The sequence below is a fragment of the Chrysochloris asiatica genome, unplaced genomic scaffold (genome assembly GCF_000296735.1).
Source record: "Chrysochloris asiatica unplaced genomic scaffold, ChrAsi1.0 scaffold00106, whole genome shotgun sequence".
Lineage (NCBI taxonomy): Eukaryota > Metazoa > Chordata > Mammalia > Afrosoricida > Chrysochloridae > Chrysochloris > Chrysochloris asiatica.
In genome coordinates this window covers 3,341,297-3,361,841 of record NW_006408624.1, presented here as the reverse complement: position 1 = coordinate 3,361,841, position 20,545 = coordinate 3,341,297, and the positions used below count along the sequence as shown (strand labels likewise).

Genomic DNA, 20,545 nt, shown 5'->3' with positions numbered 1-20,545 from the left:
TTTACTTTGTCTTCTCGAGCTGACCTTTGAAATTTTCTGTTCAGCTCTTGTACCTCCTCATTTCTCCCATTTGCTCTAGCATCTCTACGCTGGAGAGCAAGTTTCAGTGTCTCTTCTGACATCCATTTTGATTTTTTCCTTCTTTCTTGTCTTCTTAATGACTTTTTGCTCTCTTCACGTATGATGTTCATGATGTTCTTCATGTCATCCCACAACTCATCTGGTCTTTGGTCTTTAGTGTCTGATGTATCAAATCTGTTCTTCAGATGAGTTCTAAACTCACGTGGGATATATTCAAAGTCATATGCTGTCTCTCGTAGATTTGTTTTCATTTTCTTCAGCTTCAGTTTGAATTTGCATATGAGCAGTTGATGGTCTGTTTCACAATCTGCCCCTGGCCTTGTTTTGACTGATCATATAGAGCTTTTCTATCATATTTTTCCAAAGATGTAGTCAGTTTGATTTCTGTGTATTCCATCTGGTGAGGTCCATGTATATAGTCGTCTCTTATGCTGTCTAAAGAAGGTATTTGAAATGAACAAATCATTGACTTTGTAGAATTCTATCATGCGATCTCCAGCATCATTTGTATCACCAAGGCCATACTTTCCAACTACTGATCCTTTCTCTTTGTTCCCAACCTTTGCATTCCAATTACCAGTAATGATAAATACATCTTGATCAATTTCAAATTGAAGAAGTTGGTAGAATTCTTCTATTTCGTCCTCACTGGCTTTAGTGGTTGGTGCATAAATTTGAATAATAGTGGTATTAACTGGTCTTCCCTGTAGGTGCATGGATATCATTCTATCACAGACAGCATTGTACTTCATGATTGATCTGGATACGTTCTTTTTGACAATGAGTGCAACACAATTCCTCTTCAATATGTCATTCCCAGCATAGTAAACCATGTGTTTGTCAGATTCAAAATGACCAACACCAGTCCATTTCAGCTCACTAATGCCTAAGATATTGAAGTGGTTACTTAGAATGATAAAAATTGAAGTAACCCAAGTTCTGTCTCTTCATCTTGTGGTCACTGTGTTACCATTGTTTATTCTGAAACAACTGTTTAAACTCAGGAATAAATAGTGTCAAAAGGTTGACACTATTTTTGAATGCAGTATCAGTTGCCATAAGACCAATTTCCAGATCACGGTGACCCCATGTGTATCCTGGTAGAATGTGCTTCTTAAGTTTTTCAATGACTGATTTTTTAGAAATAGATTACGAGATCTTTCTCCTGAGATGCCTTTGAGAGGACTGAAACCTCCAGTTGTTTTAGCTCTTTTCTCCACTGAGCGATTCCATTAAGCAAGTTCAAATGATTCCAAAATATTAAGAAATTACTTTCAAAATGAAGGTGTGTAGCTGAGTCAAGAAACTAAGTGTATATATAAGTGGAATTTCTGGTTAACTTTCATGTAGACCACAATGTTTATTACAAGGCAAGTAATAAATATTTGCTAACTTGGACCTTGCATATTTATTGTCAAAATTCAATAGTAATTAGAGCAGCTGCTTAGAACTTGTTATTGTTAAGTGCCTTCACATAGGTTCAAACTCACAACGACCCTGCATAGGGTTTCTGAGGAACAGCTAGTGAGCTTGAACCTCCAAACTTGCAGTCCAAACTGACTTTGCAGTCCAGCGTATTAACTTGCAGCACCACATCTGGACTAACTTAGACCTCCACATTTTTTTTTCAGGACAAAGTATTTTTTAATGGTGTTGTTTAAAATTGTTGGTGCATAGTCATGATAAAAAGCAGTCTGATTTTTAGTTAGGTGTGTGTGTTTAATGGTTCCTAAAATCTCTGTAGACAATATGCATCCCAAGGACCACATCTGGACCAGAACCCTACCATCATCCGGAAATACTGGGCTTGGATTCCAATTTGACTACTATGGACCAGAACTGAATGAGCAGAGCTGCCTCTTTTGGATGAGCACACACTCCTGGCTAGAGGCATTCAAGTTCAAAACCCCCTCTTCCATGCTGGAGACCAGGATTCCATTTCTGGCCAGTACACAGTCCTCATCCTTTTGTCAGTGGAGGTTGCCAAGTTGCTATGATACTAAACAGGTTTCAGTGAAGCTTTCAGATTAAGGTGGCCCAGGAAGAAAGTTCTGAGGACCTACTTCTGAAGATCAGCCCATAAAAACCTTATGGATCATAACTGTCCAATCCTTAAGTGCCCCTGGGATGGTGTGGGGCCAGGCAGCATTTCTTTGAGCATGGTGTCACCGTGAGTTGAGAACTGTCATTTAACACTTTTTAGGCACTCCTGCAGGAAGATTCCTTCACATTCTTCTCCCCAACCTTGAATTTGGACTGAGCATTTCTCCTTTATCTTCCCATGTGTCTAGTTCTATCACTGATCTCTGTCATTATGTTATAATCATGTGGTTTTTTTCGTTTATAGACTAAGTCCTTGGAAGGTAAGGACTTGGTTCTATTTAACAATGTTTTGGCCACGTCAGGGTGTATTTAATATGAGTGTCTCAAATTGGAGCTGTTTGAGGGAAGGATAGGCACTGCACAGGAGAAGCTGTTAAGCTGCCCTAGGGCCCTAGGATGTCATGGCCCTTGAACGTGATGGGGTGAAGTGGGAAGCTTGCAACAAATAAAACTCTTTTATTCTTATGTGGTAGCTCAATTTATGCCTCATTCAGATTGCTAGTCCCAATTTTCAAGTGAGGATATTGAAGCTCACAGAGGTCAAGGGAATTGTCTATAGCTGTAGAACAAGTCATTGGCCAATCATGGACAAGAGCACACATTTCTGGACCTTGTTGGCCAGGAATCCTGCCAGGGTCCCAGCATCTGGTTCTCACTTGCTGCCTAGGCAACTTCGACTTCACGAATCTTGCCAATGTGCACACTTAACCACACGGGGGAGCCAGATGCCTGTTTAAATAATATTGGTCTTCCACTAAAGGGTTGGAGCTCTGGTAGCGTAGTGGTTACGAATTGGGCTGCGAACCTTAAGGTCAGCGGTTCGAAACTACCAGCCACTCCGCGGGAGAAAGATGAGGCTTTCTACTCCCGTAAAGATTTGTAGCCTCGGAAACCCTGTACAGGGTCGCTATGGGTCGGAACCGACTCGACGGCACTTAACAACAACAACAACAACAACAAAGATTTGTAGCCTCGGAAACCCTGTACAGGGTCGCTATGGGTCGGAACCGACTCGATGGCACTTAACAACAGAGGGTTGGAATGATTGTGCACTGGAGGAACACACAAACCAGTGAAGCCAGGGAGTCCTGGTAAAGAAAGAGTGCGTGAAGAATTTAAGAGAACCAGAGTTCAGAGTTGTCTGGGATTGAGGGGGAGAGGGTGGAAGATCATTTGTTGCCTTCTGGCCCTGATTTATCTGGCTGTCTGGGGAAAAGGGCACAGCTGGGGAAAGGGAGGGCTCTCCAGAGGGGAGGACCTTGCCTCCGCCTCCATCCTCCTCTGACTTACACAAGGTCTGTAACAAACCGGACATTCCTAAGTCTCGAGCAGGGAAACCAGGAAATCAGACCTGGAGGCCAATCTCCCAGCATTCTGGGCCAGTTCTCCCAAAGCCTGGCCTAGGGACTTCCGGGAAGAACCCTGTTGTGCCTGGGGTACTGTGCTCCAGGCTTCTGAGCACTGCTCCTGGGCTAGAACTTCCTCTGACTCTTCCATCTTGCCCTCCTGGCTCCTCCCTCCACCCCACCCCCAGGCTATGTGATCAGACCTGTATGAGAAGATGTGTTCCAAACTCATGACCTGTCCACCCAAGCCTGACCCTCTTCTGAAGCAGTTCCCTATCTCAGCAAATGACAACAGTATCCCTCCAGTTGTTCGGCTCAATAGTTTGGCGTCATCCTTGACATTTCTTTCTATCTCATTTCCTAGGTCTAATCCTTCCTCTTACCTTCTCTATCCATCTCTCAAAGGAGCCCTGGTCTTGGCTGTAGTGCAAGCACTGGACTGTTAACTGCAAGGTTGGAAGTTCAAATCCACCAGCTGCTCCTTGGAAACCCTATACAGCAGGAGTGCGGAACGTCTGGCCCCCCTGCGCAAAATCATATGGTCTGGCTCTGCCAAGGCAAAAGCATTTTCAGCCATCACATCGTGTTGTTAAATGCCATCTAGTTGATTCTGAACCATAGTGACCTTGCAAAGGGTTTCTTCAGAGCGGCTGATGAGTTTGAACCACTGATCAAAGTGCATTATCCTGCGGCGCCATACCAGGACTCCAGCCATCACATTGGTGGTGGTGGTTATGTGCCATGGAGTCAGTTCCAACTCATAGCGACCTTGTACAGGGTTTCTGAGGCTGTAAATCTTTACGGGAGCAGAAAGCCTCATCTGTCTCCTGTGGAACAGCTGGTAGTTTTGAACTGCTGACCTTGCAGTTCGCAGCTCGATTTGTAGCCACTACATACCAGAGCTCCTTAGCCATCACATTAAGAGTGAGTTAATCAAATGACCAAACATCACAGGCTAATTTTTAAGTTGATAATTTTGTATGACCCACAAATGATAGCACACATTTTGGAAGAAAAAAGGTGAACCACCCCTGCTATGGAGTCTTGGTGTGGCACTGTAGGATAAGCACAGGACCACAAAGATGGTTTGAATCACAAGGTTGGTGGTTCAGATTTACCAGTTGCTCCTCAGAAACCCTATATTGGGTCATAATGAGTTGGAATGGACTGGACAGAACTTAACAACAACCCCTGCTATACATATAGGGTTGCTATGAATCCGTGCTATACATATAGGGTTGCTATGAATTGGAAGTGACTGGACACTTCTCAATGGGACTTGTTGTTACGTGCTGGTCGAGTCAATTCCAACCCATAGCAACCCTGTATAGGGTTTCCGAGGAGCAGTTGGGGAGCTTGAACAGCCAACCTTGCAGTTCAAACAGCTTTACAGTCTGGCGCATTAACCCACAGCGCCACACCAGGACTCCTAAGTGCCCATTATCTCTTGCCTGGATTGATGCTCCTGTCTGGACTTTCTGCTACCCCACATACACACACTATCCAGTCTCCATGTTGTAATACTGATCATCTCTTAAAACTGCCAATCTAATCACATCAACATCTGCTGAAACCTTTCAATAGCTTCTCGATGCTCTTGCAATAAAGACCAAACCCTTAGCATAGCCCAGCAGATTCTGTGTGGTCTAGTGCTTTCTACCTCTGGCACTGTTGTTCCTTGCTCTGTGTTCCAGCTACACTGGCTCTCCTTGTCACAGGGCCATTGCACGTGCCTGGACTCTCACTCCCCCGCCTTGATAACTCCTACTGAAGATCTCAGCTCATCATCTCTCTCAGATTCACCTTCTCTGACCTCCCTGTGCACATATTTCTTATTATTTACTTTCCTAGCACCACAAGTCTATATTCATTTGCTATATATGTAGTTATATATTTGTTTGTAATATTATTTACTGAATGCCTGTTTTCTCCACTAGACTGTTTGCTCACTTGAACATCTCCAGCACCCATACTATCTGGCACATAGTAGGTGCTCAATACATGTTATTTGAAGGAATAAGCAAGTTTATTTTATATACTTCTTTCCCTTTCTATTCACCCAAGTCTAAGACTCCATCGTATCTCACAGGGTCCCTAGTAGTCACTTTTAACTTATCTTTCCATTTATAATCAAGTCCCCTACCAATCAGTTCCCATCCAACAGCCAGAGTGATATGAAAAAACACCAGTTTGATTACATCATCCTTTCTGTCCTCTGCTTAATAGTCTTCAGTGGCTTCCCATGGCTCTTAGAATAAAACCCAAGTTGCTGACCACAGCCTTACAAGGTCTTGCATGGTCTGGCTCACCTCTCCCATGTCTTTAATTTAACAAATTTTGGTTGAGTGCCTCTTATGGACCAGGCATTGGGGATTCAGTGGTGAGCAAAAACACAACCACTGTCATAGGCCTTAGTCCTCTATATCCTTGAACATACTCCCTTCCCATGCAGGGCCTTTGCATGTGCTTTTTCTCCTGCCTGGTGCTTCTCTATCATTAGTATAGATTGAATTGCTTCCTCCCAACTCCATACATGTATTGGAATCTTAACCTCTTTACCTGTCGATGGAGTCCTGATGTGGCACTGCAGGATAAGCACTGGACTGCTAACTGAAAGGTTGGTGGTTCAAACCCACCAGCTACTCCTCAGAAACCCTATACAGGGTCAACTACGAGTTGAAACAGACTCCAGACTCCAAGGCACTTAACAATAACACACACTAGATACAACTGTGTTTGTTATGTTAGTTAGATCCATCTGAATCGGATGGGTTCTAAATCTAATTGCTTCTGAGCTATAAAAAGAGCAGATAGACAAAGAGGCACACAGGAAGGGAAAAGGAGCTGAGTAGGAGGGACAGAGGCCAAGTGGTTCTTCCCTCTCAGTGTGAATGTGAGCTGGAGGCTGTAGGAGATGGTCCAGAAGCTTAGTTCCTTCTCCACTCCACTCTCAACACACTTATTATCCAGCCTCTACCCATTCTCGAAGGAGCTCTGGTAGCATAGTGGTTACGAATTGGGCTACGAACCACAAGGTCAGCAGTTTTCTGTTCCACAAGAGAAAGATGAGGCTTTCTGTTCCTGTAAAGATTTACAGCCTTGGAAACCCTGTACAGGGTCACTATGAGTCGGAACTGACTCCACGGCACATAACAACAACCCGTTCTCTCCCCTTGGGTAGTTGTTGTTGTTAAGTGTCCTGGAGTCAGTTTTGTCCAGCGCATTAACTCACAGCACCACACCAGGACTCCTTGGGCAGTCCAAAAGTTTAATGCGCTTGGCTGCTAATGGATAGGTTGGTAGTTTGAATCTACCCAGAGGTGACTCAGAAGAAAAGCCTGGTGATCTACTTCTGAGAAACCAGCCATTGAAAACTTTATGGAGCATACATGGGATTGCCAGGAGTCAAAACTTGAAGGTCACTTATTTTTTCCTTTCACCACCTCTCCAACTCATCTAACGCCTTCTGCTATTTGTGATACACCCATAACAAAGTCCTGGTGTGGCACTGTGGGCTAATACATCAGACTGCAAAGTCAGTTTGAACTGCAAGGTCAGTGGTTCAAGCTCACCAGCTGCTCCTTGGAAACCCTATACAGGGTCACTATCGACTTGATGGCACTTAACAACAAGCTGGTCCCCACTCCTCTTCTGTTGACTCCTGCACATGCAACTCATCTGCTTTTTCCCATGGCTGGCTCCTCAGCCTCCAAGTCAAGCTTAAATGTTGTCTTTTTAGGGACATCACTTTCTCTGAGTTGATCTTTTCATCCAGTTCATTCTTTCATTGTATCTCACAAGTTGGATAGAAGTCCTTGTATGACTTAGAATGGTTTTGGCCACAGAGAACGTGAAGTCCAACTCACAGTGGTTTTAACAACAACGCAAATTATTATTTCAAATAATACAATTCAAGAGGTAGGGCTGGTTTTAGGGTTGCTTGATTCAGCAGCTCAGGGATGTTCTCAAAGACCCAGATTCTTCCTCATCTCTGCTCTGCCATTCTTGACATCGGTTTTGTACGATGGAAGAGCAATTCTAGGCATCACATCAGAAGTTTATCTGAGCAGGGTTTTTTCCATGTATATTACTTAACTATTGCTGTGTAACAAATTACTGCTACGAAACAAATTTAGCAGTTTCAAACATTTATTATTTCACAGTTTCAGAGGATTATAAATCCAGGAGCAGCTTAGCTGGTTGGTTCTGGCTCAGGGTCTCTCCTGAGGCTGCGGTCACGTTGTTGGCCAGGGCTGCAGTCATTTGAAGGTTTAACTGGGGCTGGAGGGTCTGCTTTCAAGCTTATTCACGTAAGCTTATTGGCAGGAGGCTTTAGTTCTTCGATACGAGAGCCTCTCCATAGGTTGCTTACAACATAGCAGCTGTCTTCATCCGGAGTAAGTGATCCAAGCATGAGAGAGCAACTGAGGCAGAGTGGATGTGGTGTCTTTCATAACCTAATCCTGGAAAGGACACCCCCCACACACATACTTCTGCTGTATTCTACTGATCGCTTCACTTAGCCCAACCCTGATGCAACATGGGAAGGAAGTACATGAGAGTATGAATGCCAGGAGGCAGGGGTCACTGGGGATCAGCTTACAGATGCTGCTGCCACATTGTGTTTCTTTTCTAAAGTGAAGAAGCCTTTCCTAGAAGCCCCCAAGAGGTTCTTTCTCTTCTTGTCTGTTGGTTGACATCTTGTCATTTACCCATGTCTAAACCAGCCATGAATGAAGGGTTTGAGGCCATTGTTTTGGCTGGAACCCACCTCCATTGAACACAGTGGATCATAGCCAGTTGAACAAAATCAAGGTTGTTTAGGAGGAGGATGGGGAGATGGAATGGACGTTGTGCAGGCAACCCACAGGGTCCATCATACTCATGACAACAGAGGTTATAGCTTTTCTTTGCACAGCCTCCCTGAGCATAGCCCACTACCTGGTACAGGATATGCAATGGTATTTATTATATGAGTGGGTTCATAATTAAACTGGAAGACCATACATAAGGTCACCTGTGCCCACCCTTACCGCCAGCCCCAAGGAAAGACAGGACTGGCAGAATTACTCTCACTTTATTTCTGGAGAAGTTTGATCAGATGCAATAACACTGATTCCAGGCAAGGGCAGGGGGCATGGGTGCCCCTAAAGCAACCAGTATCCTGTGGCCCAAGGTGACCCCCATTTCCAGACCTGGGTTCCCTCTCAGTTACAGTTAAATAGAGAGAGGAAGATCTCCCCAGGGAGCCTTGGGGGAGGGTCTGCCTCCTGCACCCGTCCCTCCATGAAGGAGTCTGAGCACAAGCTATTTACAGTATTCACATCCACTGTACCCCACCAAACCAAGGCAAAATACTACAGGCGGCCCTTCCCCAGAGGAGGAGGCCAGAAGAGGCTGTGAGTGTATGTGTGTGTATGGGGGAGGGTGTCCGTGCGTGTAAGCACACATGTGCACTGGGGGGCAGGGTTCAGCTCTGGCCAAAGAGACATCAGTCTATAAGGTGCAGATTAAAAACAACAGAGGACCCACCCCCAAGGGCCCAGGCCATTTCCGGCTTTGTTGTGTCTCTTTCTCCTCCGGACATCCTTGGGGACAATGCAGAGGAGCCATCAGAGCTGCTCAGGGTCCAATGTAACTCCTTAAAGGACTTCTGGGGGGAAAAGAGGGAGAGGACGCAGTCAGGACAAACTACTGGCTGGGGGTCTTAGAGTGGATTGTGGGGGGTGTCTCTGGGAAAGAAAAGAAGAAGGCAAGTCTAGGAAGGACAGGGAGGGCTGCTGGGGAGGGAGTCAGGGGTCCCTACCTGTGACCTGTGGAGCCTGCACCACAGCTTTCTTGAGGAAAGCTTCTGCCTCTGCGAAGGGCAGCAGTGTCTCTGGCGTTCGGCCTAGACTCTTGTCCCCTGGGGGCCCCTTGGGAGAGAAGCCATTCTCCTGATGTGATGGGAGAGGCTGCAGACCATTCACCAGGGACCCTGGCGACTCCTTGTTTGGCAGGCTGTGGATGGGGTGCCAACACTCAGTACCTCACATCCCAGTAATGCCCATGCCACCCCCAGCTCCCACCTGCTCTGCCCTCCTGGTATTCCTGGAACTAGAAACTGTTACCTCCACTGAATCTCCTGGGTGGCCAGCTCTTCTTTCTGCAGTGCTGAGGGGCGAGCCTCCACGGCTTTCACAGGGTCTGTGGCAGGGAAGGAATGCCCATCCGTTAGACGCTGGTGATAGAGATGAGGTTTGGGGATGCTGATGAGGGAAGGGGGGTTTTTACCTGGGTTGGAATCGTTGACTTTTGTTTCCTTGTCATCCTGCTTCTGCTTTGAAGAAGAACAGTCAGACTTAAAAGTTATCTGCACCATCAACGGAGGCACTTCATTCTTCTCTCCCTCAACCCAGACCCTGAACAGCTGACCCTGTAGCCTCCATCCTTTGAACTGGATGCCTTTTTCCAATCTCCTTTCCTCCCAACGCTGCCCCTTTGGGGAATCCTAACCTTGGTTTCAGCAGCTTCAGACTTCCGAGTCCTCTTCATGATCTCCTCCAGGCGCTGTCAGAAGCCCACACAAACCAAATTAGGCTCAAGCCCTGCCTTAACTCTCCCACGGCTCCTACTGCGTCACCCGCCGACCCCCCCCCCCCCACCTCATTCACGTCTCATGCCTTCAAGGTTCAATCCAACCTTTCCAAGGCCAGGAACCAGAACCTACCCCAGTTCCTCCTCCTTTTACCGGCTTCATGTCAAGGTGCCCCACAAAATCCATTAATTGCAAACCACACTTGGCTCAGGAGTGGACTCCGCCCACTCACGCCAGCCCCTACCCTATGGGTACCTTTCTGCGCTCTTTCCGTTCCTGCTCCTCCCGCCTGAAGTGCTTTTCCCGCTCCAGTCGCTGCCGCTCTGCTTCTTCCCGGGATCGAGCTTCAGCCTCCTCTTTCTGCCAAAAACTTGCGTGAGCTTCGGTTAACTGGTCTCCAGCCTTCTTTCGAGGCCACCTCCCAGCCCCGCTACCAGGAGATGATTGTGCCCAATGGGTACTGCCGCCCACCCATCCGCCCACCAGCCCGCATCCGCCCACTGGTGAGTGGCACCTGCTTCTGCAGACGTTCCTGCTCCTCCTGCTCAGCCTGTGTCTTCTCCCGGGCTTCCTGCTCCTCCCGCCTCTGGGCCTCGGCCTCCCGCTCAGCCCGGGCCTTGGCCTCCTGCGCTAACTGCTCCTCTCTCATTCGCCTGAGGGACAGAAGAAACTCGGGGCTCGGTTGTGAGTTTCTTCTCCAGCTCCCGTAAGGCTCCCTTCAGCCCCCAGGGACACACTCACTTGTCCCGTTCTGCCTGCAGCTTCCGCTCTTGCTCCTCGCGTTCCCGCTGTTCCCGGGCCTGGCGCCGCTTCTCAGCCAGGAGCCGAGTGGCCTCCTCCCGGTCTGTGGTTCCGGCTATGGGTTTGCTAGGGGTCACCGGGGGAGCAGGGGCTGGAGGTGAGATGAGAACAGCAGTTCCTGGAGTGGGTTCCAGGACCAGGAGTCAGCACATACCAGCATAGGGACCTCCACCACCCCTGCAGGTCACCCACCACCCAACTGCTGCCATCAACAGAGAGAGAGTGGTGAGGTTCTCACCTCTGGCCTGTGTTTTGGGCCAGGACCCACAGAAGGCAGAAGCCTCCTCTTCCCATCTGTCAACAGGCAGTCCCCGATTACTCCTGCCTACCTCGATGTCCCCTGGATTCACGCCTACCTGCGGGGCTCTCCACTGTGGGCTGCTCCTTCTGGGGCTGGGCTGGGACCGGTGAGGGCACAGGCGAGGGTGCTGGTGAAGCTGGGCCTGCTGGCTCCTCGTCACTGGCCCTGCCCTTGTTCTGGTTCTTGTCCTCAGGCCCTGCTGCACTGGGACTGTCCTTTGATTCATCCTTCCTCCGAATGCGCCCTTTGGGTGATGCAGTGATGCCTCGGGGGGATGGTGGCTTTGGGGACAGAGCGTGGCCTGGCCCAGGGCTGGAGCTGGGGCAGGGAGAGGCAGGCCTGTGCCAGGAGGTGGATGGAGATGCTGGGTGGGCCTTGGATTTGGGACTGAGATTAAAAGGAAGGGTGAGGCTTTAAGGATGCCAGAGAGCTCCCCTCAACTCACCCTCCCTAAATATGTCACTTCCTCAGGGAAGAGCTGCTCCCCACACTAGGTCAACAACCCACACCCCGATGCCCTCACAGAACCATATAGTTCAGTTTATAATTATTCTTTTGTGAGGTTCTTCTCATGTCTGTCTTTCTAGTAGTCAGTAATTTTAATAACAGCAAGAACTAGGTTTGGTTTAGCTCACCAACGTGTCCCCAGCACCCAGAACAGTCCTGGCAGGTCTACTCATTCATTCCGCAGATATTTATCGAAGGCTTATCAGGTGCCAATCACTGTTCTTGGTGCTGGGGTACTTTTGTGATCAAGACACTAAAAATTATGCCAACTTTTCCCTCAAAGAATTGCCCTTCTAGAGGTGGGTGCCCAACAAATAACTTGTGAGAATATGAATGTTCGGCCTGGGGTCTATAGAGCCCCGCCCCCACCTCAGGTCCCACCCTGGCGTGCCCACCTGAGCTCAGAGGTGGGGCCCACCGAAGGCCTTGGCCGCAGCGAGGCGGGCAGTGACTGGCGCTTCTTGAGGCTGCGCTCCCGGGCGAGGGCGCTCTTCTCCTTTTCGTTTTCCCTCTCCTTGTCCTTCTTCTCCTTTTTCTGCACCTGCCACGGTGGGGCAACAGGAAGATGTGACAGGGAGCAGTGGTCAGCGGCGACTGTGTTTCCAGTCCCCCACCTTGAGCAGATGCTCCGGCAACCACTCACCGGCGAGGCCTCGGGCCGACGGCGGGCCGGGGCAGGGCTGCCCACTGTGCTGGGCTTGCGGCGCTCCCCAGCGGGGGCGCAGCGGTGCACGTTCCGGGGGGCGCTGCAAGACGTCAGGGGGCTGGCAGAGGCCGAGCGTGGGCACACAGGCACGGCTGCGGAGGGATGAGTGCGATCGGGGTGCGGCCCCGGTGCAAGGCTGGCCCTTGCCCCGCCCCTCGCGGGTGGTCTCCCAGGGCCGCTGCCCCTACCCTGGTCCCGGCCATTGCGAGGCAGTGTGACTGCACTGCGACTCCTTGCCAGGAAGGAGAGGGTGGGCGTCATCAGACGGTCCACAATGCTGCTCTCCCATGGGCTCAGCTGTAGGCTCCGATCTGGGGGGAGAACGTTGTAGGGAATCTGGTCACTTCAGGCGTAGCAGGAGGCAGGCAGAAGCATAAGAAGCTGGCTAGGTACATTTGCCATGCCAGGTCCCAAGGCTCTCACCCGGATGGAGGCTGCTCCCCCAACTTACGCGGGGGCCATATTTGTCCACACTGGGGCCTCTGGGGCCTGGACCTCCACTGCAGACCAAGACAAGACACTTGCCAGGACACCATCCTACCACTCTCCCCAGGTAAAAGGGCTCCAATTGTGGGTATAGGGAGGAACCACCGCATAGTGATGGAAGACTCAAGTTTCACTATAGGGCCTTGCCCCTCTTGCTCTCAGAGGACCAGCCTGGAGGAGGCATGCCCCCATGGATTTGGGACAGTGAGGGTCCCTGTGTTCTGATTCAGGAGGGACCCAGCTCTTAGAAAAGTCCTGTGCCAGAGAAAGACATCTAGAGGGCCTGCCTGTCCCTGGCCACCCTGCTCTGTCCTCTCAGCTGCTGGGTTATTTTTAAGCCTAAATCAGGTGGGGTTGGTGCAGCAGCTGATTTCGTTGCTAGGCAACGGAACAACCAAATAAAAGCTAGAGGAGCTTATAAATAACTCCTACCATGGCTCCTTTACATGTGAGCACCAGGGCATGGTGGGAGGACAGGGGCTATGCCACACTGGAAGGTCACAACTCTGGAGCCAGCCAAGACCATGGCTGGGCTCTGGAGGTAGAAAGGACCCTTTAGGGTGGAGCCACAACACAGGACCCACACATACACAGCCCCATACGGGAAGCAAAGCCATCTGCTGGTGGTTACGGATGAAGCTGTCTGCCTGGTCCCACCCCCAGCCTCCACCCCCAGGCTTGCTCTGAGGCCCCTTGCCAGGTTCTCTGTTTGCTGGGGCATTGCCCTTTATCTCTCTTCTTTGCAGGGCACAGCTCTGTCCTCAGGATCCAGACCCAAATGCCGGCTCCCCCGAGGGGCACAGAGCCCTGAGTAGGGTAGAATGGGAGTAGAGACCTGCAGTATATCAGGGCTCTGGTGACTTGTGGTTCTTGCTAAGCTCTGGTGGACGCTTGGTGGGGACTACACAAGGGGCTCTAACGGGGAAGAGCTGGGCCTTCTCTTACTTCTACTGGGGGAGTTCCAGAGCGTGGCTGAGGACTTTGAGAGCCGCTTGTTGATTATAGAGTCCACGTGTTTGGGCAGGTTTACTGCCGACACGGAGCACCTGCTCCCACCTGGAGGGGAAAAGACACGGCATTAGGGCCGGGCCAGAGAGGAGCCAGGGGGGCACTGAGGCCTTCCATGCAGGATGCTCCGAGGGCAGGGTGGGAGGGGGAGGAGTGGGCAGGCTAGGATGGGAAGGAGGGGCATACCTGGCCCTGGAAGGGGTAGGGTGGGGTGGGGTGGGGATAGGTGACAGCCTGGGTTGGGGGAGCCGACGGAGAAGGAACAGAGGGTGATAAGAGTAAAACTAGAGAAACTACAGCCTTCCTGGCCAGAGGAAGCCATTCCCTAGGGCTGGGTGCTGCAATCTCTCCACCCCCAGCTGCCCAGCACTGGCACTTGCTGACACTGTCCAGCCAAGGCGCTATGGATACAACACCCACATCCTCAGACAAATGCAGAGCCGGTCCTGAACAGAAGTACCCACACAGTCAGAGTCACAAATACAGATACTCATACTGATACACAAAGAGAAATACATGCAGACACAAGCATAGCCAGTGATAGATACGTATGCATGCACACATGTGTGCAGACATGCACAGATAGAGACACACAAACACATCAAAGCTACCTAATTATTACATTGGTAAAGAGCTACCATTTGTTGGGAGCTTACCATGTGGCAGACACTATCCTGGGCCACATACTCATTACCTCATTTGATTCTCCCAAACCCCTACAGACAACCTCAGTTGTTATTAAGTTGATTTGACTCATAGCAAACCCATGTGACAGAATAGAACTGCACTATAGCGTTTTCTTGGCTGTAATCTTTATGGAAGCAGATTTCTAGATCTTTTTAAGAATAGGTGTGTTTGAACCACCAACCTTTTGTTTAGCAGCTAAGTGTCTCCCATTTGTGCTACCAGTGCTCCTTAGAGGCAGGTAATTCCCAATTTATAAATGATGAAAGTAAAGTGTTGAGTTAAATGACTTACCCAAGATCACATAGCAAGGGTTAGAGCCGGGACCCTAACCCAATTCTGTCTGACTTGGGAGCCCTCGCTGAGATACAGAAGGTCACAAACACATCAAGGCAGACACATACTAAGACACACAATGCACAAGTTCACAAGCACATACACCAAAAGACACCAGCTAGAAATACCCAGCTAGATCCAAACACAGTGGTACATACATGCCAGTTAAGAATCAGACCAAAATCCATGAAAGCCCTATGTAAAGAAACTGAGAGACAGAAATCTACCCTCCAAGATACAGGCATAAGGGCCTCCAGAGCAGTACTGCCTTCTTTTATGTATTGTCAACTAATAATAATTGACAAGATCAAAGAGGGCTAATCCAAAAATGACATGAGATTTGAAAAGCAAACCAAAATGAAGAGAATGCATTGTCTGACGAGCTAGTAGAAGTCCTCAGGGAGGGACAATTTGCTGTACAGACCATTCCAGAAGCAAGGCACACCAGCTGCAGAGAGCCCCTAGCTTCTTGTACTGAAGCTGCTCTCTTCCCCACTCCCCAAACCCCAGCCTTGCCCACCGACCCACAAGCCCCTGTGCCCACTCACTGGTCTTATGTCCCGGGGAACTGTGGTGCAGGGCCCCTGCCCAGGACCAGCGCTGCTGCCGGATCTCAGCCCACGTCTTCTTCACTGACCGCTGGATAGCGGCTTCATAGCGCTCCTGGGAGAAGTGAAAAGAGAGGAAAGGTCTGGGCTTGGAATCACTCATCAGATCTGGAAGAAAAGCCCCTTTCCCTCTTGTGATATGCACAGCCCCCAACCCCATCACCAAAAGCTTTTCCTGACTCACCATAGGTAACCAAGGTTACCAAACCCTATGATTTGCAATAGACCCCTTCAAATTTGTTTTAGGGAGTTTATTAGTGTTCTTAAATCATTTCCTGATTATATGAGCTGTTGCTCTGAGGATGGGGTAGAACTCCCCTCAGCCTGGGACCCCAGGCAGGGTCATGTCCTCCTGGCACCCCTCAGGCTGAAGCCCCATGTCCTTACTAGTGCTCAAGCCAGGGCTCTACTCATGTTGGGGGGCTAGACATGCTTCCCCACACATACAAACAGAGACACTGGGGGCACATATGCAAACACATGTATGAACACTGCACAGTTACAGATACTCACACCGGCACATACAGAACAGATTCATAGGTGCAAACACAGAGGGGCATGATGTAGACACTGATGAGTACACATACATAATTCAGAGTCAGGGACACAGATGTGTACACACTTAGCCAGTATACAGATGTTGTGTACACACTCAGCTAGTATACAGATGGTGTGGATACACACGTACATAGATCTGCACATACCCAGTCAGAAATCAGCATCAGCGTACCTTGTTTTTCTCGAGTTTCTGCCGCTGTCTCTCCTCCAGGGCCGCGCGGCGCTGCTCAGCTTTAAGCCGCTGCTCCTCTAGCCGCCTCCGGCGCTCCTGAAGCTGCTTCTCTCGCAGCGCCTTGGCCTTCTCCTCCTTCTCCAGCCATACTGCCTTCTTGGCCGCTGTTAGGAAAGGAGGGTGTAGTGGTTCTGAGTGACAGGTTTTCTCCAAAGGGCTTCCATAGTAGACCCTGGGTAGGTTTTTCTCCTCTTCTCTAAGACTTCCCCCCGCCCCCCCATCAAGTTGGAGAGCTCCCAGAACCCAGGCTCAGGCCTTAGAAAGAGGGTTTCCTGGAGCAGAGATCTCATGGTCTCAAAGTGAAGGAGAAATGAGGTCTTTAGTGTAAGATCCATGTGCTGGGCACCACACTTGCTGGACGAAGTTGTTTGTATTGTGATTATGGGCATGTGATTTGGAGAGAGCTGTGACTTCTAGTGTGTATCTTAGCTATTCTCTCAGTACTATGGCTCAGGCCAGTGATCCCATCTCTCCAGGCCTTGGTTTCCTCATCCTCAAGAGGGGCTGGTACCGCACGAGGCCTCTGAGAGGAATAAAATGAACTAGTGCAAGTGCTGCCCTAGCACAGAGCACACAGTGAGTGTTCCAGATGTGCTAGCTACTATTAGTAGGAGGCTGGTGGTATTGATGATGATTACGAAGAGGGTGATGGAGATGCTGCAGCTATTACTGCTTCCCAAACACTCACCCAGGTACTTGGCCCGCTCTTCCCGCCGCTCCTTTGCTAGCTTGTGTCTCTCTCCTGCTTTCTTCACATCTTGGCAGGGCAAACAAAGACAGACTTAGGTGAAAGGGCCTAACCCCATCTCTCTCCCCACCTCCTCCAGGGTCATGCAGGGCTGGGACAGGAACCCATGGAGTTGGGCCCAGGACTGGGGGTAGCACACACACCTTGCTTGGTAGGGGTGCTGTCAGAGGCTGGCACTGCTGTTGGAGATGGCTGGCTGCTCCTTCGAGGAGGCCTGGCGTCCCGTGGGCCTGTGGCTGGTGGAGTGGGTCCCCTGCTTTTCACTTCTGAGGGAGGGGACTCCTCTTGCAGGGGGACTGGCCCACGCTCGATCTGCCCTGGGGTACACTCTGGTTCCAGTGGGAGCTGCTTAGGGCTGGCAGGATTCTTCATGGCAGGAGGGGTGTCCGGGGGAGTGTCAGGAATGAGGGTTGACATTGGTGGTGGTGGTGGTGGTGGGAATGGGTCACCTTCTGGAGAAGGTCTTGGCTCTGGAGGGATCCTGGCTGCCATATCTGGAAGACCAATACAAGAGAGGGTCAGACTGTATGACTGTGCAGTGAGTTGCCGATCTCCCTTGTCCAAAGGACTTATTCCTTCATTCATGTATGTTTGTTGAGTTTCTTCTACATGTGATAAAATGGTGAGAATACAGCCATGGTCCCAGCTTTTTAGAAGCCTACCCCTCTAGCAGGGCAGATAGACTAGTAGGCAGGCAATTATAGGCAACCTGTATTTGAGGAGGAGTCCTGGTGTGGCGCTTGGGTTAATGCGCCAGACTGAAAAGCCATTTGAACTGCAAGGTCGGTGGTTCAAGCTCATCAGCTGCTCCATGGAAACCCTATAGAGGGTTGCTATGGGTCGGAACCGACTCAACAGCACTTCACAACAACAGTAACATATTTGAGGAACTTCCTGAAGAAGTGACAACCAAGCTGAGACCTGGAGATGAGCTGGATTTGGCAAAGCAAGGAGGAAAGGGCTGAGGATTTCTGGCAAAGAGAAGAACATATGCAGAGGCCCTGGGGAGGAAGAAAGGAAGGTGCATTGAAAGAACTGAGAAAGAGTTTGTGGCACTTTTTGTTATTTATTTTCCCTCTTAATTTAACAATTTATAAACATTTTGTTTTGTGACATTGGTTGTAATCTCCACAAAGGAACAGCACTCTTTCTACTTCTTACCTGGGTTCCCATTTGCATTTGTCCTTCTTTCCTGTCCCTTCCTGCCTTCTGAGCTTTGTTTGGGGGCAAATGCTGCCCTTTGGGTCTCATGTGGTTGATTGTTCTTAGGAGGATGTTCCATGCTGGTGTTACTGTTTACTTTCTAGGTCTGGCTGGCTCTTAGGAGTTCCACCAGTCTCAGACCAGTAAGTCTGGTCTGGTCTTACGATTTTGAATTTTCTTCTAATTCTTTTTTCCCTCCCACTCTGTCCTTCTATTGTGACATCTATCCGAGCAGTCAATAATGGCAGCTGGACACCATCTAGTTTTTTTTTGGCCTAGACTGGTGGAAGTTCTGGGTCATGTAGTCCATTAGTCCTTTAGACCAATTGTTCGTTTGAATCTTTGAGTTACTCACTCTTCCTTACTCTGGATGGGGAGAGACCAATAGTTGAATCTTACATGGTCGCTCAGAAGCTCTTAAGATCACAGTCAGTACTCACTAGGCTGTAGGATATAGAACATTGTCTTTGTGGACTGTGTTATATTGTGGCATTTATTAATACGCCAAATGGTAACTCTTTGTTTTCATGTCTGCCTCCCACACCTCTCTGCTTTACCTTTGGACCGCAGTGCCCAATCCAGGGCCCAGAGCACAGAGATACTTGTGTGCTCTCAGATAGGTCTGACCAAAAGGAAGGATTTAAATTTAGGCACAAGTGTGATGCCTGTGTTGCTAAGATCTCCAGTGGGGAGGGCAACTTTGTAACAAATCTCACTTAAAAGATTTCTTCTTTTAAGACACCAATATTCCAGAGACCCTGAAAAAGGCACCAAAGTACCAAGTAAGGAAGTCACATCATTTGGTGTCTACACATGTATACGTCTACTCGTGGGACAAGTTTTGGAGTCAGTCAAATGAGGGCCCCATTCTGATCTCATTACCCCAAAGCAGGACTGCAGGGCCTGATTCTTAGCAAGGTCACTTTGGACAAGGCAGTCAATTTGAGTGTCAGTTTTCATCTGTATAATGGGGATGCTGTGCCCACGTCAGTAGGAATGAATGTCAGCAGAGTGCCTGACACAGTGTGGGGCACAATTCACTTTCCCTGTGGGTCTTCTGAAGTTGCCAGGTCTCCCAAAAGGAAGCCTCTTCATGTTGAGTGCTGGTATCATTCACTGAGGGCACATGGCCATTGAGTAGGGCTTAGGGAGCAGGGGTCAGGGTGGGCCTGTGCTCTCTCTGGTATCTCCACCACACTGGCTCTGGGAACTCTGGTCCCTTTAGGAGGTGGAAGAGGCATACCTGAGGGGTTACCCTTGGGCTCTGAAGTCAGACTGTTTGAGCATGAATTCTGGCTTCCCCTCAGACTTTCTGTGCAATAGTTAGAGGTCTACGATGCAGAGAAAATAGTACCTGTGGTGGATATTAGTCATAATAATAACCATAAACACTTATGAGGGGCTTCAAAAAGTTCATGGAAAATGGAATGAAAAGATAATGGACTTTTCCATGAACTTATTGAAGCCCCCTCATATATATTTATTGCAAGCTTCCTGTGCTCAAAGCATTTCATACATATTAGTTTTTTTTTTTCATTCTCACTGGCAATACATATAAAGGAAGTATCATAAATATTTCTCTTGTACAGATGAGAAAGTAAAGCAAAAAGAGATTAAGTAATCTGAGGTCGCTCAGCTGGTAAGTGAAGGAGCCTGGATTTGAACCCAGGTATCTGTCACCAGAGCCCAGCTCATACCCTGTATGTGCTCCAGCTTTCTGTTTAAGGCAGTAAATGAGGTAATACATATTATGTAATGAAATGACCTAAGGCTCACACTATTTGCCTCCCATTCCTTCCCTTCCAGCTTCCTGGGCTCTAGACAAAAGTCCCAGCTGAGAGGTCTTCCCTCCCCATTGGTTCCTCCAACTCTGACAGCCTCTAGGCTTTGTGACCGTCTAACCAGTTCTCCCCATACAAACTTGAGACAGCTACCTGCTCACTGACAGTCTATTTCCCAGCTAGCTGTAAACTCCTTTGCCAACTCTAATGGGCAGTGAAACTAATGGTAACCATTTGCTGAGTGCCTGCTACTTGCTGGGAACTGAGGTAAGCCCTTTGTATTGCCATCCTGCATCCTTATAACAACTCTGAAAGGCAGAGTTTCTCATCCCCATTTTACAGAGAGGCAATTGAGACTCACCCTGCTAAGTGATTTGCTCAGAGCCACAGACTAGTATGTGGCAGAGTCATGGATTTGAACCCAGAACTGTCTGGGGCCAAAGCCTGGGTGTGTTTAAGTACTAAGCTTTCAGGTTCAG

The 20,545-nt window shown here is 49.1% G+C and overlaps 1 protein-coding gene across 1 annotated transcript in view; it reads right to left on the bottom strand.

Moving 5' to 3' along the window:
* The window catches only part of MAP7D1 (MAP7 domain containing 1), a 68,241-nt gene extending 50,667 nt beyond the window's left edge, over nucleotides 1-17,574 (bottom strand). Inside the window, exons 1-16 of the mRNA XM_006867612.1 lie at nucleotides 17,226-17,574; nucleotides 17,023-17,091; nucleotides 16,275-16,438; nucleotides 15,485-15,599; nucleotides 13,854-13,964; nucleotides 12,611-12,733; nucleotides 12,360-12,514; nucleotides 12,112-12,257; nucleotides 11,265-11,596; nucleotides 10,849-11,026; nucleotides 10,622-10,760; nucleotides 10,363-10,467; nucleotides 10,026-10,079; nucleotides 9,804-9,846; nucleotides 9,641-9,716; nucleotides 9,337-9,530 (exon numbers count right to left, since the gene is read on the bottom strand). Coding sequence (XP_006867674.1) covers nucleotides 9,337-9,530; nucleotides 9,641-9,716; nucleotides 9,804-9,846; nucleotides 10,026-10,079; nucleotides 10,363-10,467; nucleotides 10,622-10,760; nucleotides 10,849-11,026; nucleotides 11,265-11,596; nucleotides 12,112-12,257; nucleotides 12,360-12,514; nucleotides 12,611-12,733; nucleotides 13,854-13,964; nucleotides 15,485-15,599; nucleotides 16,275-16,438; nucleotides 17,023-17,091; nucleotides 17,226-17,574 — 2,353 coding nt within the window. The remainder of the gene's footprint in view (nucleotides 1-9,336; nucleotides 9,531-9,640; nucleotides 9,717-9,803; nucleotides 9,847-10,025; nucleotides 10,080-10,362; nucleotides 10,468-10,621; nucleotides 10,761-10,848; nucleotides 11,027-11,264; nucleotides 11,597-12,111; nucleotides 12,258-12,359; nucleotides 12,515-12,610; nucleotides 12,734-13,853; nucleotides 13,965-15,484; nucleotides 15,600-16,274; nucleotides 16,439-17,022; nucleotides 17,092-17,225) is intronic.
* Between the last annotated feature and the right edge of the window lie 2,971 nt (nucleotides 17,575-20,545).